This window comes from Strongylocentrotus purpuratus, unplaced genomic scaffold (genome assembly GCF_000002235.5).
Source record: "Strongylocentrotus purpuratus isolate Spur 01 unplaced genomic scaffold, Spur_5.0 spur5_scaffold_21, whole genome shotgun sequence".
NCBI lineage: Eukaryota > Metazoa > Echinodermata > Echinoidea > Camarodonta > Strongylocentrotidae > Strongylocentrotus > Strongylocentrotus purpuratus.
The window spans coordinates 15,384,415-15,403,738 of NW_022145607.1; the positions used below are offsets into that span (position 1 = coordinate 15,384,415).

The following is a 19,324-nucleotide window of genomic DNA, read 5'->3' on the forward strand; positions in this document are numbered from 1 at the left end:
TATCACAATATTTGCCCCTATGCCCCTTTCAAAGGGATATGGGGGTCAAGATCCATCTAATGGCATGTAGGTACATTCATTGTGGAGAAACTAGCCTATTAAAAAATATATATATTTTCCTCCAAAATCCTTAACCACCCCGGCCCTTACCATTTCGGCCTGAAATTGGCGTTTATTCAAATTATCACAATATTTGCCCCTATGCCCTTTCAAAGGGATATGGGGGTCAGAATCCATTTAATTGCATGTAGGTACATTCATTGTGGGGAAACTAGCCTATTCAAAAAAATAATATTTTCCTCCAAAATGCTGAACCACCCCGGCCCTTACCATTTCGGCCTGAAATTGGTGTTTATTCAAATTATCACAATATTTGCCCCTTCGCCCCTTTCAAAGGGATATGGGGGTCAGGATCCATCTAATGGCATGTATGGACATTCATTGTGGGGAAACTAACCTATTAAAAAAATATATATTTTCCTCCAAAATGCTGAACCACCCCGGACCTTCTAATTTCGGCCCGAAAGTTGTGATAATTCAAATTTTTACAATATTTGCCCCTACGCCCCTTCCAAAGGGATATGGGGGTCAGGATCCATCTAATGGCATGTATGTACATTGATTGTGAGGAAACTAGCCTATTCAAAAAATATAATATTTTCCTCAAAAATGCTGAACCACCCCGGCCCTTACCATTTCGGCCTGAAATTGGTGTTTATTCAAATTATCACAATATTTGCCCCTATGCCCCTTTCAAAGGGATATGGGGGTCAAGATCCATCTAATGGCATGTAGGTACATTCATTGTGGAGAAACTAGCCTATTAAAAACTAGATGGAACTTCAACTGCGCGCAGTCGAAATGATGCCTCCGTCATAGAGCAATTTTACAAACAAAACAGAAGAAATTTTTCAAATTCAAGTTCAATTGTAATCCATTAACAGTTTCTCAGAATATCGTGATTACAAGCAATTTCTCATATACATATATGACCCTTTGATCTTTGACCTCATGACCCTAACATCTACTCAGTTCATTGGCTCTACAAGATGTCCCGAGTTAAATAGTAATCCATTTGTCAGTTCTAATGAGAATGCGTTCACGAGCTATTTTTGCATACATAATGAGCCGCATGACCTTTGACCTTGACCTTATGACCCCAAAATCTAATCAGTTCATCGGCTCTGCAAGTAACATACATGACCTAATTTTGGCAGGAATCCATCAATCGGTTCTTCAGATAACGCGATCACGAACTGTTTTTGCATACATAATGAGCCCTGTGACCTTTGACCTTTGAACTCGTGACCCCAAAATCTAATCAGTTCATCGGCTCTGCAAGATACATACATGACCAAAGTTTGGCAGGAATCCATCAATCGGTTCTTCAGATAACGCGATCACGAGCTGTTTTTGCATACATAATGAGCCCTGTGACCTTTGACCTTTGAACTCGTGACCCCAAAATCTAATCAGTTCATCGGCTCTGCAAGATACATACATGACCAAAGTTTGGCAGGAATCCATCAATCGGTTCTTCAGATAACGCGATCACGAGAACGGGACGTACGGACGGACGGACGGACGTACGGACGTACGGACGTACGGACGTACGGACGGACGGACGGACAACCCGAAAACATAATGCCTCCGGCTACTTCGTAACGGAGGCATAAAAATATATATTTTCCTCCAAAATCCTGAACCACCCCGGCCCTTACCATTTTGGCCTGAAATTGGTGTTTATTCAAATTATCACAATATTTGCCCCTATGCCCCTTTCAAAGGGATATGGGGGTCAGGATCCATCTAATGGCATGTATGGACATTCATTGTGGGGAAACTAACCTATTAAAAAAAATATATATTTTCCTCCAAAATGCTGAACCACCCCGGACCTTCTAATTTCGGCCCGAAAGTTGTGATAATTCAAATTTTTACAATATTTGCCCCTACGCCCCTTCCAAAGGGATATGGGGGTCAGGATCCATCTAATGGCATGTATGTACATTGATTGTGAGGAAACTAGCCTATTCAAAAAATATAATATTTTCCTCAAAAATGCTGAACCACCCCGGCCCTTACCATTTCGGCCTGAAATTGGTGTTTATTCAAATTATCACAATATTTGTCCCTATGCCCCTTTCAAAGGGATATGGGGGTCAAGATCCATCTAATGGCATGTAGGTACATTCATTGTGGAGAAACTAGCCTATTAAAAAAAATATATATTTTCCTCCAAAATCCTGAACCACCCCGGCCCTTACCATTTCGGCCTGAAATTGGTGTTTATTCAAATTATCACAATATTTGCCCCTACGCCCCTTCCAAAGGGATATGGGGGTCAGGATCCATCTAATGGCATGTATGTACATTGATTGTGGGGAAACTAGCCTATTCAAAAAATATAATATTTTCCTCCAAAATGCTGAACCACCCCGGCCCTTACCATTTCGGCCTGAAATTGGTGTTTATTCAAATTATCACAATATTTGCCCCTACGCCCCTTTCAAAGGGATATGGGGGTCAGGATCCATCTAATGGCATGTATGTATATTCATTGTGGGGAAACTAGCCTATTAAAAAAAATGTATTTTTCTTCCAAAATGCTGAACCACCCCGGCCCTTACCATTTCGGCCTGAAATTGGTGTTTATTCAAATTATCACAATATTTGCCCCTACGCCCCTTTCAAAGGGATTAGGGGTCAGGATCCATCTAATGGCATGTATGGACATTCATTGTGGGGAAACTAACCTATTCAAAAAAATAATATTTTCCTCCAAAATGCTGAACCACCCCGGCCCTTACCATTTCGGCCCGAAAGTTGTGATAATTCAAATTTTTACAATATATGCCCCTTTGCCCCTTTCAAAGGGATATGGGAGTCAGGATCAACCTCATGGCATGTATGTACATTCATTGTGGGGAAACTAACCTACAGTATTAAAAACTAGATGGAATTCGACTGCGCGCAGTCGAAAATGATGCCTCCGTCATAGAGCAATTTTACAAACCGAAACGGAAGAAATTTTTCATATTCAAGTTCAATTGTAATCCATTAACATGTTCTCAGAATATCGTGATTACAAGCAATTTCTCATATACATATCTGACACTTTGATCTTTGACCTCATGACCCTAAAATCTACTCAGTTCATTGGCTCTGCAAGATTTCCTGAGTTAAATAGTAATCCATCTGTCAGTTCTACTGAGAATGCGTCCACAAGCTATTTTTGCATACATAATGAGCCCATGACCTTTGATCTTACGAACCATTCATTGGCTCTGCAAGATACATAAATGATCTAAGTTTGGCAGGAATCCATCAATCTGTTCTAATGATAATACGATCACAAGCTATTTTTGCATACATAATGAGCCGCATGACCTTGACCTTTACCTCATGACCCCAAAATCTAATCAGTTCATCAGCTCTGCAAGTAACATACATGACCTAAGTTTGGCAGGAATCCATCAATCGGTTTTTGAGATAGGGCGATCACGAGCTGTTTTTGCATACACAATGTGCGCTGTGACCTTTGACCTCGTGACCCCAAATCTAATCAGTTCATTGGCTTTGCAAGATACATACATGACCAAAGTTTGGCAGGAATCCATCAATCGGTTCTTCAGATAACTAGATCACATTTTTTTTTTGCATACATAATGAGCCCTGTGACCTTTGACCTTTGATCTCGTGACCCCAAAATCTAATCAGTTCATCAGCTCTGCAAGATACATACATGACCAAAGTTTGGCAGGAATCCATCAATAGGTTGTTCAGATAACGCGATCACAAGCTGTTTTTGCATACATAATGAGCCCTGTGACCTTTGACCTTTGACCTACGTGCTCCAAAATCTAATCAGATTGTTTTCCTATAGTGATACACACTATCACTAAGTTTGAAGTTTAAATCTCCAGTGGTTCTTGAGATATCATGATAACAATCTCAATGTATGGAATTTCATAAGTTGACCTCTGTGACCCTTGACCTTTGACATACGTGCTCCAAAATCTAATCAGATCGTCTTCCTATGGTGATACATACTATCCTTAAGTTTGAAGTTTAAATCTCAAATGGTTCTTGAGATATCGCGCTAACAAACTCAATACAAGGAATTTCATAAGTTGACCTCTGTGACCTGTGACCTTTGACCTACGTACTCCAAAATCTAATCAGATCGTCTTCCTATGGTGATAAATACTATTCCCGAGTCTTAAGTTTAAATCTTAAATGGTTCTTGAGATATTGTGATAACGGTCAAACGGGACGGACGTACGGACGGACGGACGTACGGACAACCCGAAAACATGATGCCTCCGGCACCACCTTCGGTGGCGGAGGCATAACAATCTTCATCATCATCAATGTATAATGTTAAACCCAATTTTGAAACACAAGAAATATTAAACACACAAGACTGTATTAAACGATGAGGATAGATTTTGTCAATGATCTGAAGATAAAAACTGGATGATATCCTTTGGAAAACCAAGTTTATCACTCAAATAAGTATCACAGGTTGGTGTATTTTATTGATATACATGTATCCTCTCGATAAACAGTGTTCGATGCCGAGATTTTAGTCAAATTCACTCCTGTGAAAAGAAGATGAATATTGTGTATGGAGGAGCTGCCGGAGTGATGGTTATAAGCTCTCAGGAATCTATTAAATCCCCCTTTAATACTAGAGCTGCTCCTTTGGTCTTTATGCAGTTATGTGAATCTGATTACATCACCATCTATGCATCTCTTTCATTCTCCCACCTCTCTACCAGGAGAATCTAATTCATTACTCCTTTTCATAAGTATTATAAGAATATGTTCAACCTTGTATTTCACTATCAGAAAGCCTTTTCTTCCTTTTCTTCTTCTTTTTCTTCTCCTTCCTTGTGTCCGATATCCTCTCTCCTTCATCCAAACTATTTTCATTCACAGCCTTGTCAATCTTTGTTTTCTTGTGAATACCACCAGCTCCCCTGTTTTCTGCATCTTTTGAATTCCTTTCAACATTGCTTTCTACTGCACCATCATCATCACTTGTTCCTCGTTCATTCCTCTGTCTCTTCTTTCTCTTTTTTGTCCTCCGTCTATCATTGTTTTTCCTTTCCTCATTTTCCACTTCATCATGTCCGTCATGTCTGCCCTCCTCTGTATCTTCACCATCCTGCCTTTGCTCGTTCACTCCATCAGTGCGAGATTCAATTGATATTCCTCTGTTGGTTGTCATGGATACACCATCACTCTGACCATCATTCCTCTCGTTCACAACTTGTGTCTCGTCACCTCCGGAGTCACTTTCTTCGTCCACGATCTCCCTTGAGACGATCTTCTGCCCACCCCGGGTCAGTCTCTCCCTCAGTTCTGGCAAGGATGTTTCGTGAAGATGGCAGACAATATCTGTAATATAAAACATGAATGTGACAATGACTTTGTCAATATGCACTCCTAACAAATAAAACGAGATCACATTTTCAAACTCTGAACATGATTTACAGGGAGAAAAGCTTAATTGCATTATAGCTTTGTTTATTTTTCTTAAGATCACAGCATTCAATCATTCTGCCATTCAATCAACTCTTTGCCAATTTTCTCCTTTGAAGATACAATACTGTATGTACAATCTACAATATATGTATGAGCACAACAAGCAAAGAACAAGTGTTCAGTGCAGTTCCTAATACATGTGCTTTATTAAATTGAACATTGTCATTAAATCGGCATTAAAATCTTGAATTGCTGACAATTTTCAACCAATTGCAAGGTCTTTCCTTCCCCTCACATATAGTGAAATTGCTTGTAGCACAATGTAACATTTAAAACATATACTTTCACTTTTATTTACATTATATTTTGTCACAGTGAATGAAAAAACAACAGTTTTTCCCAAACTTTTAAAAAGGAGATATAAGTCATTCAGTATTTTTGATATTTCCCCCTCAATGTGTGGGATTCAATTGATTAGATTTTAGATGAATTGGAAATACATTCTTCCAAGGATATTCATAAAATAGCATCCTCAAAGATTACTTTGCCCATTTTCATCATGCACATACCCTCATAAGTCTTGAACCTGTAATTGTGCACATATTTCACTTTGAGTCTGTACCAGTAGTAGGTAAGCTTCTGAGGGGATGGTACCCTGGAAGAAAAGATAAAAAAAGAAATATTGTACAATCACTCAACAAATAAAATAAATTAAAAAGTAATGAAGATAATGATATCTATCATAATGAATATTTTGGTAGAATGTAGTGTACATATCCACCTAAACCTAAATGGAACTCACTGTACTCTAACATGACACTGGCTCTGTCTTGGATACCGATTTCAGTGCTCCTGTTCACAGCATACAAGGCAATGAATTCCATCATGGCGGTAATAATTAAAAAAAACAAACAAATCTGTGGTTTGTCGCAAAAGTTGCAAAAATGCCTAGTTGGAAAATACAAAAAAAATTATACTTTTCTTTTTTTTGGACAAAAACTGAATCATCAAATTTCCCAAAAAAGAAAAGTGCTTCATATCTTCCAATTTGGCCATTGAAAAATGCTTTCTTTGAAAATCTTTTTTTCCGGCCAAAGTATGTACTTTTTTTTAATTTAAATTGTTATTTCCAAACTACTATTTAGTTTAATATTTCATCTTCTTCATACATGCAATAGCATATGATATATAATACAAATGTTAAACATTATCAAAGAAGAAAGAAAGAAAAAAAATTGTATTGAAAATATTAATATTACCTTGGAAAGTCATCCAGTAAAGCCATCCAATCTATATCTTGTTCATCATGGATATCCATGTTGTATACCCTGCAGAGAAATAGGTGAAAAACAGATGAAAGTCAAATTGAGTGTATTCTCCACATTCGAGGGATGCCACATTATAATATCCAAGCAAAATATCTGGGGCAAAATGATAATATTAATAATGAAAATGAATAATAACATTAAACATTTGTTTATAGTGCATAACACATTGGCATAATTGCATGGATCTATGCACTTAATTTATAATTGGATCTCTGAATTACAAAGAACATCAAAATGCTTCTCAACACTGATGAAGATGATGATAATGATGATGACGAAAATGATGACGACGACGACGACGACGACTATGATGAAGGAGATGAAATGGAGGCACAATGACCCAGTGGTAGAGCAATCGTATCCAGAGCGGTCAACAAACAAATATTCAGATATGTCAAATTGGAACATGGAAGGAGTATTAAAGCCCCACTACACTACTTATAGCTACTTGCGCCCTCTATATAGCAAACAATGCCTAATCGGTGACCATTGATCCCACATGGTCCCCTTTTTCTTATGTTAATTGAGAGCTGATTTGATGAGATAACCACCTGTCAGTGACCATGCAGGGAGGTGTCTAATCCTTCCTAGCCAAACTAGTGCAGAGGGGCTTTAAGTGATGTATGCAAAGCACATAGTTCTTCAAAACTTACTTCTCTATCAGCCTGATGTTATCCTCTACATTCCAGCGCCCTTTTGAGGTATAGCGAGTTTGGTAGTCAGCGGCAACCCATGATACAATGTGAATCCTAATATAGCAAGAGAGAATATAGGACATGCATATTAGAGCTATTGTCAGCACTGATATCAGCAACATGAAACGCCTAGATGTACCGTTAGCAACTGAATTATTCATACTCCTTGTAAATTTGATGTGTTTTGTATTTGTTCGTAACTCAAGAATGAAAGGTGGACTGGTTGACTTGGGGCTTTGAATAATTTTAGATGTAAGCTATAATATGTCACGTTATTAAGAAACATAAAAATCGGGACAAATCTATTTTTACATACTTAAAAAATTACAATTCTTAGTAAGGGTATGCATAATTTAGTTGTTCAGTCCATATATCTGTGATGAAAATGCATGACTGAACAGGGGTGATGGTGAGCACTAAAAATAAAAAATAAAAATGTTAATTGTTTTGTTTTTTTTCCTTTAAAAAAATAGGATTCAGGGGGAAGAAGAAAAGAAAAGAAATCTGGAAAAATAATCTGGAAAGCGATTTAAATCGGGTAATTATCAGGCCTGGACTGAACATAACAATGTCAAAGAAACTGTCAGGGTAAGGAAGTAACGTTGGTAACAGTATTTTGCAATCTTGTACAAATACATTATTTAATATAACTTGATGTTTACCATTCCATCCTGCACTGATGAACATTCCTGGTTTCCATGGCGTCCCCGACCTTGACCCAAGGGATGTTGAAGAAAAGCTTCTCAACATCCTGGTCTTGGTTGAAACCGGACAATTCCTTGACCACTCTCACTAGTCTCTCCCTCTCCTCATCAGACCAGAAACCAGAATCTACGGTTAAATAAAAAATAATGTCAGCCCTAAAGAATTAAAAGGGGGAGAATTGTGTATAAGTTTGCTGGGGTCTTAGGGTTTCCTACGGATGTTGAAGTACTAAAGCTGCTCAAGATCCTGGTCTTGGTTGAAAGCAAACAATTTCTTGACCACCCTCACTAGTCTCTCTCTCTCTCTCCTCATCAGACCAAAAACCAGAATCTAGGGTGAGTACAAAATATTTATAGGCCTAAAAAAAGCCAACGTGGGGAGGATAATATATCTGTCATGGTAAAACAAATATTTCTCGACTAATCACCAATCTCATGATTTTTGACAAGTTAACAGTTTCTGTGAAATTGCCCTAATGTCCTTTGGGAAAACATTAATCTACATTTGCCACTCTCCACTTTATAGGTGTAGTGAATTGGTATCTCGTAGAAATTGATTTCATTTATGCTGTCAATACCTAAAGCCTGTATAATAATTTTGACAGCTCTTTGGAAACGCATAGAGACAATATAATGTAACTATACGATAACCAAATATTATTATTATCATTATTACCTGAGGGCAGCTGGGGTAAATAAAGCGAGGAAATAATAGGACTTTGTAGGTGCTCTGATCATCCCCTGGGTTGGACATGAAAACAATATTGATGTAGCTATTATCATAATAATCGTGTAAACTTAAGGAGCACCTCCCCCCCCCCCCCCCCCCCCCCCCCGGGACGCTCATGGCGCTAGCTCAGCAACAGTTCTCTTTAATACAAGTACAGTAAATGTTTATTAAATAATAGAGTTATACCATCAGAAACTCAAATACAATTTTGAAAATTTTGTATCGGACCAAAAACCAGAATCTAGGGTTAAATGAAAAATAATGCTAAGCATAATCATAATACATACTTCCATTTCCTGAGATCTTGAATCTGTCGCAGAGTGACCTCCCGCTGCGTCCCATCTTCTTGGCGATCTGACTCCATTTGGTTCCCATCCTCACGGCTAGGTTCTTCATCTTGCGGACCTCTTCATTAGAAAACCTGTTGTTGTTTTTTAGAGCAGTAATAATTATAATAATAATACTAATTATAATACTACTACTTCTAGTACTAACATTAATGATAACGATGATTATGATGATAATGATAATAATAAAAATAATGATAATAATAATAATAATAATAGTTACATTGCATATAGCCTTTTTTTTTATTCATTGACCACGGAGTAAATGATATATCTCGTAAATTGTTTAGAACTGCAAAATTTCAACACAGTTACATATACACAAGCTAAAACATAATGAAATTAAATACAAAAACACAGAAAGACAATACCGGCAATGTCCGAAAAATACCATATAAAGAGAAGTACAAAAATAAACATTAAAAAAACGAAGATAAAGTGAAACTGATCAGCGATATCATACAAACATCAGCTCAAATGGTAGTAAATGTATTTTGATAGTAATTAACACAGGATTAGAATTTCTGTTTGTTTTACAAGGTTCCATCTCTTGAGAACTATTAGATGCCATCCCTCACCTGCCGAGATAATTTTGAGGATCAAAGATCTTCCTTGCTCTAATGTAGACATTGTAAACAGGACGTTGGATTCCTTTTCCTGTATTACAAAAAATGAGAAATGAAGATAAGTGTTACAAAAACCATATGGCATTTCCAGTAACCCTGCACATACACACTGTTTACATTGTCTTAGTCACATCCATTTGACGTGGAAGGATGGATGGCTCAAGAACAAACAAGGCATGGGATCAGAAATGCTCTTAATTTATATCAAGAATAGAGAATGCATCCTCGTTCCATGTAACATACATGTATATTCACCTCCAAAGTCAGAATTTCCCTAATGCAATTACTTTTCCACCTCTGCCAGCAGCCTCAGTGAAATATAACATCACACAAAAAATTCTGAATCAGTCAGTTCTTGGATATAAAGAAACATCCACTCATTGTATGAAGGAAACGTCAAACTTGCTACACTCACTGAGCTTCATGTGTATCAGCTCCTCATCAAACAGCTTTCTTATCTCCTTGGCTTCATCAGGATAGTCATCTGCAAAGATCAACTTTCTAGGATCATCTATACCATATTTCTGTGGAAAAGTAAATAGAAAAGAGAAAGGAAGATGGAGGGAGGGAGGGAGGGAGGGAGAGAGAGAGGGTGTGACGGGGAGGGAGGGAAGGAGGGAGGGAGATTAAAGGGAGAGAGAAGAGGATAAAGACAGAAATAGAAAGGGACAAAGATGGAAACATATTTCTTGATATCAAGAATTACCATTGCTTTACAACATTAAATTATTTGTTGATATCAAGAATTGATTTCTTGATATCAAGAAATATGTTTTAATGATAAAACGGCTTGCCATAAGCTCGCGCCAGCTCGCCACAACTTGAGGCTCCAACTCGGCTAAGAGGGAGCTAAACACTCTTAAGCCAAACAATTTATCCATTAAGAAGTACAAAATAAATTGGGTACATGAAACAGCTTTAAGTAAATATTCAACTCCTACTTTTCTGGCCACCATTATTCACAGCCCCTCCCCCCTGTTTTTTAACAGATTTGTATTTTTGCTTCTTTGTTTCCAGCTGATCTTTTGATTTTAGAGCATAACTATTCCTTACCCTGACAAACAAATATTTAATTTGCCCATTTAATAAGGGTTTAGTTTGGAAGTCTATCTCTGCTGCCATAGATGAACAGCTGCCTAAATCTTTATTACCATGATATATATACAATAATGTAAGCATTTAAGATGTGTCTTTGTAAAACATTCACGGTATGACAAAGTAACACAGAACACAAACTCACCTTGCATATGTGGCGCATATTTTTTTTCAGCCTCTCGTCTTCCAGCCCTGTCCATGCACCCTCTCTCACAACAATGCCTATAATTTGCAACAAACAATATCATATTAAACACAGTCAAATCTGTCAAAGTTAAGACGGGTTTATACCACATATTTCTTCCTGTGATACAATGTTGCCCCCCCCCCCCTGCCCCTTCAGTTATGTATGAGCAATACAAACCAAAATTTACAAACTTAAAACAGAAATACAGTAAGATAATAAAAACTAAGATTAGTGCAATTTGAACAAAACCAAAAATTGATTTTCTAAAAAAGTGCCAGAGTAGTTAATCAGCTATGGTGCTTTGGGGGGAAATAACTTTCCTATTTGTTGTACAGGACTAAAATATCAAATGATTATTAAACATCCTTTAGTTCCTAAAAAAGGAAACACAATTGAGGGAGTTGTCCATTACTCAATCATGGTGACAGTACTTATTTGCTTATCAAAATTAGTGATTCTACCTTAAAAATTCATAACTTTCTTATTGTTTATCAAAACTTGTTGAAACCTTTGCTTATCTGTCTTTCATTTTCCTGCTTTCCTTCCAAGCACAAATATGGTTGAATTTCTCTTTTACAAAGTACTCACCCCTGTCCCTCAATTCCTGTCTTTCGGCAGCATCGAGACGGTTGATACGTGTCCCGTAACACTCCGTTTCAGAGCCCTCTTCGCTGTCACTACTGAATACATCTTCAGTCGTCTGCACTTGAGCTGCATTCGCCATCACAAAGACATCGAGTCGAACTGTAGATCCAAAAAGAAAAATGGTGATACTGGTATTCACATTTTATATCCTACAGTACCAGGAACGACTTTAAGGAATGACCAGAAATTTCAACTTGAGTACCTCTCTAGTCCAATCTAGTTATAATGATAAAACAATGTGAAAGCTCAACTTAAAATAGATCTAGAATCTGTACTCGATCTAAATTAATGAACAATATGTGTACCACCCTGGTTTTGAATTAGAAGTTTAGAACCTTAGATCAAACAGATCTCCACAGAATCTGACAGAATTATTGGAGTCTCCATAAAATTTGTCAATCCAGCCTTCAAGATAATCCTGCTGAATGTGTACATGCCAACAGGAAACACCACAGACTCCAGACACCTCTATCACGCTCTTCTAGATGAGGTCACACACCACATCTCAAAGTCTTCCCCTACAGCAAGCTTCATTATCACTGGAGATCTTAATGCTAACATCATGACCCCAAAACGTCAATGGAAGCGGCAAGCAAAAGACCTAGCCTTCTTCATGCTCCACAACAAGCTCACAAGCCTAAATGACATTTTATCATGTCATAACAAGTACACATTTTGTAGTGATAATGGGCAATGCAAGTCCCCCCTGGATTACATCATTGTCAACAAGGAGGCTTCAAACCTGTTTTCATCCTTTAAAATCGGACAAGAAATGCTGAAGAATGTATCGGATCATCTTCCCGTTTAATGGCAGATCAACATCCCAAGCACAGCCTCCAAACATACTATGAGCAAGAACCAGCAGCCGTATGGATCTATACTAAGAAGATTCAAGGTCAAATGGACAGATCTCTCCAAGGAGGAAATTTATGACAGGTACACAACTCCCCTTGAAGAAGCCTGCAAGTATCTATGGTACCAGTTACCTCCTGACCCATGTTGCCTTACTGCAAAACACAGAGAACAGGTTCTCAAAAACCTCACAGATGTTAGTAGTTTTAATAATGTCTTCTTTTTTTCTTTTTCGCTCCAATGTATATATATATATTTCAATGTATTTTCTTTGCCCATTTTTTTACAACAATGTATAAATGGAATTTTAACTGTGATTGGAAACAAATAAAGTTCAAATCAATTCAATTCAATTCAATTCCTCATTTGTAAACCATTTTGATTCTGGGGACTGCAACACAAAGTCATGTGCCCCTCTTTTTCAGGTATTTTCTTAGGCTTCTCATTCATTTGATAATCGATATGTATTTCTTGTTTTATTGTTTCTCTTCATAACTTTCATTATGTTTTCGTTCGGTTTATCCTTCTATCTTTCCTTATCATTTTGTTATTCTTTATTTTTATCTTTCCATCATTTTCTAGTATCTTTCCTTTTGTAATTCTTTGTTTGTATATATATATGCTATCCTTTTCTCTTTTATCTTTCCTTATATTATTCTTTATTTCTTCCTTTTTAGATTTACCTCCTGCAAATGGTCTCTTTCTGTCACTCCTTGTGTTATCGTTACACTGCTCTGAACTGTTTTTAGAGAACAGAAGTTATTTCGCCCCAAAACCTAAAATGATAGGATGATCATCCCCAATACGCTTGCAGTTCATATGTTCACCCCTTTCTCCTTTTTCCATTATCCATAGCTACCATTACTGCCATTTACATATGGCCAGCCCCCTCTTTAATAACGGCTTCCAAACCTTTGGAAATGACCCCCAAATTTCCTGATTACCATTCTGCCGCTCTTTGGAGGGACCGGGCACAGTCTTTTCAGAACTGTTTTTACAGTAAACTTCGCAGGCACTACGGCTTAACATATTAAAACAAGCATGCTTAGAATTTTTGACAGTACCGTTAAGCTGAATTCTGACACAGTTTTGCAGCACAACCTAAAAACAAGAATACGGTTAGCTGCCTTTTCATTCACATAATACACCAGTTTACGGTTGTGTGCGCCATTTTAAACAAAGCCAATGACCTATGAGGTCGTGTATTTATGCGTAAATTAAGATTGCGCCCATGCAAATTATGATGACATCACTGCCTACACGCTGCGTTGTGCACGCACATCATCATCGGGTGTTTCAAAGCCAATGACCCGAGGTCAACTGTCTGCGCATGCGCACTGATACAACCGTACACTGGTGAATTACTCACTTTTTCTATGTTTTTGTCCAGATCACCTTATATTGTATCATTCTCTTATGTAATGTTTGTTTATTTTGACTATAATTTATATCTTGTGATTGTATCTAAATGTTTTTTATGATGAATGGAATAAATTATCTAATCTTATCTTATCTTACATGTTTCTATGCGATTCCGCAGTTTTTATGGGTTTTTTTTTTTTCTTTCTTTTTTTTTGAAAAATGAAAAATTATCGCATTTCACTCATATTTCACTCATGCTGAACAGGATTTCAACTTTGTCATCCAACGCTGCTTCTTCTATGGGTCAGAACATGGGAAGGGCGAATCCGATGGTGAGACAGGTACGCTGAAAGCCAAACTTGATGTTGCAGTACGCGGGCAAGGCATAGTCATCAAAAACGCTACGGATCTCTACAAAATCTCTTCAGAGCTTCTGAAGAGCTCACAGATGTCAGTCAACCAGGCCCTTCATCCATACACACAAAAAGCAGACGTACATTCTTCTTGATCGAAGAGATACCGACAAGCAGAGATCGCACCAAACATGTGGCTACTCTTCCACAAACAAGGAAAGTACATTGCATACGATCAACTGGGAATCCTTATCAAGTGCAGACCAAAAACCTTTTTTTGCTTTTGTAAAGAATGCCTCACTAGTAATGACGCCTGCCGTAACAACAAAGAGTATGTTGTACAATGGAAACTCCGGCACCTCAAGACATTAGTAAGACCACGCATGGAATATGGTAACATCGTATGGCACTCACGCTGGAAGGAAGATGGCTACAAAGTTGAAAGGGTTCAGAGGAGAGCCACAAAGATGATGCCAGAGACAAGAAAACTTCCCATCACAGACAGGCTAAAGATTTTTGACCTACACTCCTTGTACTATAGGAGAAGGAGAGGCAAAGCCATTACAGTCTTCAAAATTCTAAAGGGCTTAGTAAGAGTGGACCCAAGTCACTTCTTCACCTTATCACTCAATACTCGAACCCGAGGATACTATCTAAAGATTTTCAAGGAAATGGGGCTCCGACTGGCAGATGGCTTTTAACACGGACAAATGCTTTACCATGCATTTCACATCAAAGAAATCTCCAAACATTACCCCCTATAAACTATGTAACAACTCTCTACAGGTGACTTCTAGCCACCCCTACTTGGGCATCACCTTCAGCAGCGATCTAAAATGGAACTCTCACATTAACAACATCACCAAGAGCTCTAAGAAAGTACTGGGAGTCATCCGACGCAACTTCAAAGCATGTACTGTTGACGTCAAATCACGACTTTATCTATCACTTGTACAACCCAAACTAGAGTACGACACGACTGCATGGTACCCTAGCACACAAAAGGAAAAACATCAGCTTGACATTGTCCAAAGAGCTGCTGCAAGAATGTGCCTCACCGACTACTCAAGAGAATCCAGCGTGACAGCCATGATAACCTCTCTCCAGTGGACTGACCTCGAGACCAGACAAAAGATTGCCCGACTCAATATGATGTACAAAATCAACGCAAACCTCGTAGACGTTGACTGGAACCCCTACTTAACCAGACCATCTCACCAACTTAAACGCACACACCCATCATCCTTCCAGAGACCTAGAACCAACACAAAAATTTACTCAAATTGCTTTTTTCCATGGACTGTTAAATATTGGAACGACCTGCCTCATGACATCCTAGATGCCCGAAACATAGACATTTTTAAGAAAAGGCTCTGCGATTTTGTCACAAACACCAATCAGAAATAACTCCACCAGGTCAACCCCCAGGTCAGCCCTCTGACGTGATGCGGGATCCCGCTTTGTCGGAGTATAATCCAGAACCAGAACCAGAGAACCAGGTCTCGTCTAAACATAAGGAAATACTTTTTCAGCAACAGAGTGGTGTCAGACTGGAATAGTCTCCCTCAGGAAATAATTGACTCGAACTCCATCGATATTGTGACGGAATGTTACAGTGTTTAACCTGAAGAGGGCGACATTTTGGTCAGATTGATATAAGTGATTTGATAACGCTGCGAACGGGCAGTCCGTGTTTTGTATTGATGCAGTAAGGAATGCAGTAAAGTAAGCTGAAAGATCAAACATCATTGTAAGTTGTCGTTATTTGTCTCGGATATTACTTTGATTGAAGTGATTGATGAATGCATGATTGAGATCCTCGTTGAATAGTTGTGAGTTGTGAGAGTCGACTGTCTGGGAGAGTTGACTGATTTATAAGACGAGACCTGGTTCGTGTCGTTCGGAATTGCTACCAAGTTCATGGAACCAGATCTCGTCACACTGGTGGCAGCGGCGGGACAACTAAAACAGCGTGGGTCATGCTTCCAGCGTGAAACTACATACTAAGACACGGACTCAAAACACGCCACCTTTTTAGGTGCTAACGTGAGCTGCGAACTATCGAGAAGTGCAGCCAGGTGAGGTGCCAAGTTGAGGTGCCAAGTTGAGGTGCAAGTTGAGGTGCCAAGTTGAGGTGCCAGGTGAGGTGCCAAGTTGAGGTGCCAAGTTGAGGTGCAAGGTGAGGTGCCAAGTTGAGGTGCCAAGTTGAGGTGCCAAGTTGAGGTGCCAAGTTGAGGTGCCAGGTGAGGTGCCAAGTTGAGGTGCCAGGTGAGGTGCCAAGTTGAGGTGCCAAGTTGAGGTGTCAGTTGAGGTGCCAATTGAGGTTCTACTTGAGGTGGAAGTTCTTTGTGCTACAGCTCTTAATAAATTCACCATGGATAAAAAGGAGCATCAAAGGTCCTCAGTTAATGAATGTGACCTAACTCAATTGAACACAGAGCTGGAACGTCTACGAATGGAGAATCAAATTTTACAGTTGGAACGTGACAATGCACGGTCAAAAATTAATCTGATAGAAGCAAGACAACAGGGATTGTCTTCACAAAGTACCGTCAAGCTTGGACAGTTCGAAGAACCATCTGTGAGAAGGAGAGTAGATACGGACATAGTTTTCAATGGACCGTACACTGAGAGAAACAAGGGTGAAAACACGCCCGAATGTGGAGAGAAGAAGGGCTTGTATCCTGAGCTATTGACCCCAGACCGGAAGGTTGGAACCGATTGTTCGACTCCTGTGCCGGATACCATGTTTTCTCAAGAGTTGGCTGGGGACATTGGGTCCCCTTTCCTTGAAGGATTCGATCCCAATTTTCCATGGGAAAAGGCCAGTGGAAGAACGAAATCGGCTCTTACGAAGAAGCCTGACAACAAGCAGGGTGATGTGGAAATAAAAGAAGAAGTTTCTAGAGATTGTTCAATAGGAACAAAACAGAGCCAAAGGCCTTGCATAACACCTGATCGGTTCAATGGACAAACATCGTGGCATCAGTACTTGAAACACTTTGAAGCATGCAAAGATATAAATGGTTGGACAGAGGAGCAGGCAAGTGCTTTTCTGACTGTAAGCCTTCAAGGTGAAGCACTCCGTCTGTTGGACCATCAGCACGATCGCAAACTTACGTATAGGGGACTGACCAAGCTCCTAGAGCAGCGATTTGGCCCAAGTCAACAGGCAGAAAATTTTCTGTTTGAATTGCGTCATCGCCGTCAAGGCCAAACAGAAACACTGAAGGAACTTGGCCAAGTCATATGTGAATTGGCAATCAAAGCCTACCCAGACATTCCAGAGGTTGGGAGAAAAAGGCTCGAGAAGAACCATTTTATTGAGGCAATAGAAGACCGGACTATCCGAGAAGGAGTGCACAGAGCTAGGCCAAAGGACATTGACGAAGCTATTCGTGCGGCCATAGAGACAGAGAACTATGAAAGAATCGAAGAAGAACGAAGATCGGAGAGACGTCCGCACAAATTGGTGAGGGGTTCAGAAAAGGAATCTGAGCAACTCATCCAGAAATTGGAGCATTTGTGTGAAAGGCAGGCAACACAATTCGAGACAATGACAAGGCTCATGAATGAAAGATTTCTTTCTTCTGAGAGAGTTCCCAAACCACCAACTCCTGGAAATTCCGGCAAGAAATGGCGGAGAAAAGAAGATTTGATATGCTTCAACTGCAACGAAAATGGACATTTCGCAAGGGAATGTCCTCTTCCTGAAAAGGAGAGGTCGGGAAACGACGAACAGCTGACCGGAAGGTCCACGGGAAGGCTGTAAGAAGTAACGGACCTAGTCGACTTGATGATGGAAGGATTGTAACACTTACACCTAACGAAGAACCCAAGCAAGGCTTATTTGTAGAGGGTACCATCAGGTCTATAAAATGTAGATTCCTCATCGATACAGGTTCAACTGACACAATTGTTAGAACTGACATGTACTACAGTATTGCGAAAGAGCAGAGACCGGTTCTTGAACAAGACAACGTCAGGGTTCAGCAGGTAGATGGAACGCCACTTGATGTGCTAGGAGTTGCCTGGACAGAAGTCAAAGTTGGAAAGACAATCTTTCCATTAAAGGTCATCTTTGCTAATATTAGGAACCAGGTAATACTTGGAATGGACTTTTTGATTCCAACCGCTGGGGTTCTAGACTTCTTCCGGCTGGAACTCATCTTGAACGGGGAACACATTCGATGCCTTAACCAGATAGGGAGATCATTCCTAAGAAGGATTTTAGTGAAAGAAACTATTGAGGTGCAACCAGGTCAAGAAACGCTCGCGCAAGGTGAGATCGCCAACTGTGTGGACGAGATGACGGGTACTGCCATAATCGAACCAGTTGCAGGCGGAGGCGAATTGGCTCGCCATGGGCTGGTGTTGGCAAGGTCCCTTGTCACTGCAGAGGCAGATGTTTTGCCACTGAGGTTGTTTAACCCGGGGAACAACAAGATAACACTTCGCCGGGGAACAATGGTCGGGATGATCTCACCAGCGGAAGTGCATGAAAGTGGGGAAAGGACAGAGAATAGTGGAAACGATGAAGTTCCTTCATACCTACAAGACTTGTTGCAACGAAGCCTGAGCAACATCGATCCGAAATATCACCAAGCTATCAAACAGTGCCTCGTGGATTTTCAAGATGTATTTTCTTCTGGAAGTCACGATTTGGGCCGGACCAATGCTGTCAGACACCACATCGAAACCGGCAATTCAAGACCTATAAGACAACGCCTTCGACGTCACCCTATCGTCAATCAGCAAGAGATTGATCGCCAAGTCAAATCATTAGTGCAAGAAGGTCTCATCGAACCTTCCGATAGCCCCTGGGCAGCCAATGTAGTGCTTGTGACTAAGAAGGACGGTACAAAACGGTTGTGTGTAGATTACCGCGGCCTGAATGTAGCAACTGT

At 39.5% G+C, this 19,324-nt stretch overlaps 1 protein-coding gene across 1 annotated transcript; it reads right to left on the minus strand.

Moving 5' to 3' along the window:
* Window positions 1-4,445: 4,445 nt before the first annotated feature.
* Window positions 4,446-11,975, minus strand: LOC105443391 (transcription termination factor 1-like). Its single transcript, XM_030995142.1, has 10 exons — window positions 11,794-11,975; window positions 11,164-11,240; window positions 10,339-10,447; window positions 9,876-9,954; window positions 9,238-9,371; window positions 8,179-8,347; window positions 7,475-7,570; window positions 6,753-6,821; window positions 6,063-6,148; window positions 4,446-5,406 (listed from the first exon to the last, which is right to left on the minus strand). The coding sequence occupies exons 1-10, from the start codon at window positions 11,927-11,929 to the stop codon at window positions 4,832-4,834; spliced, it is 1,530 nt and encodes a 509-aa protein (XP_030851002.1). The 5' UTR covers window positions 11,930-11,975; the 3' UTR covers window positions 4,446-4,831.
* Between the last annotated feature and the right edge of the window lie 7,349 nt (window positions 11,976-19,324).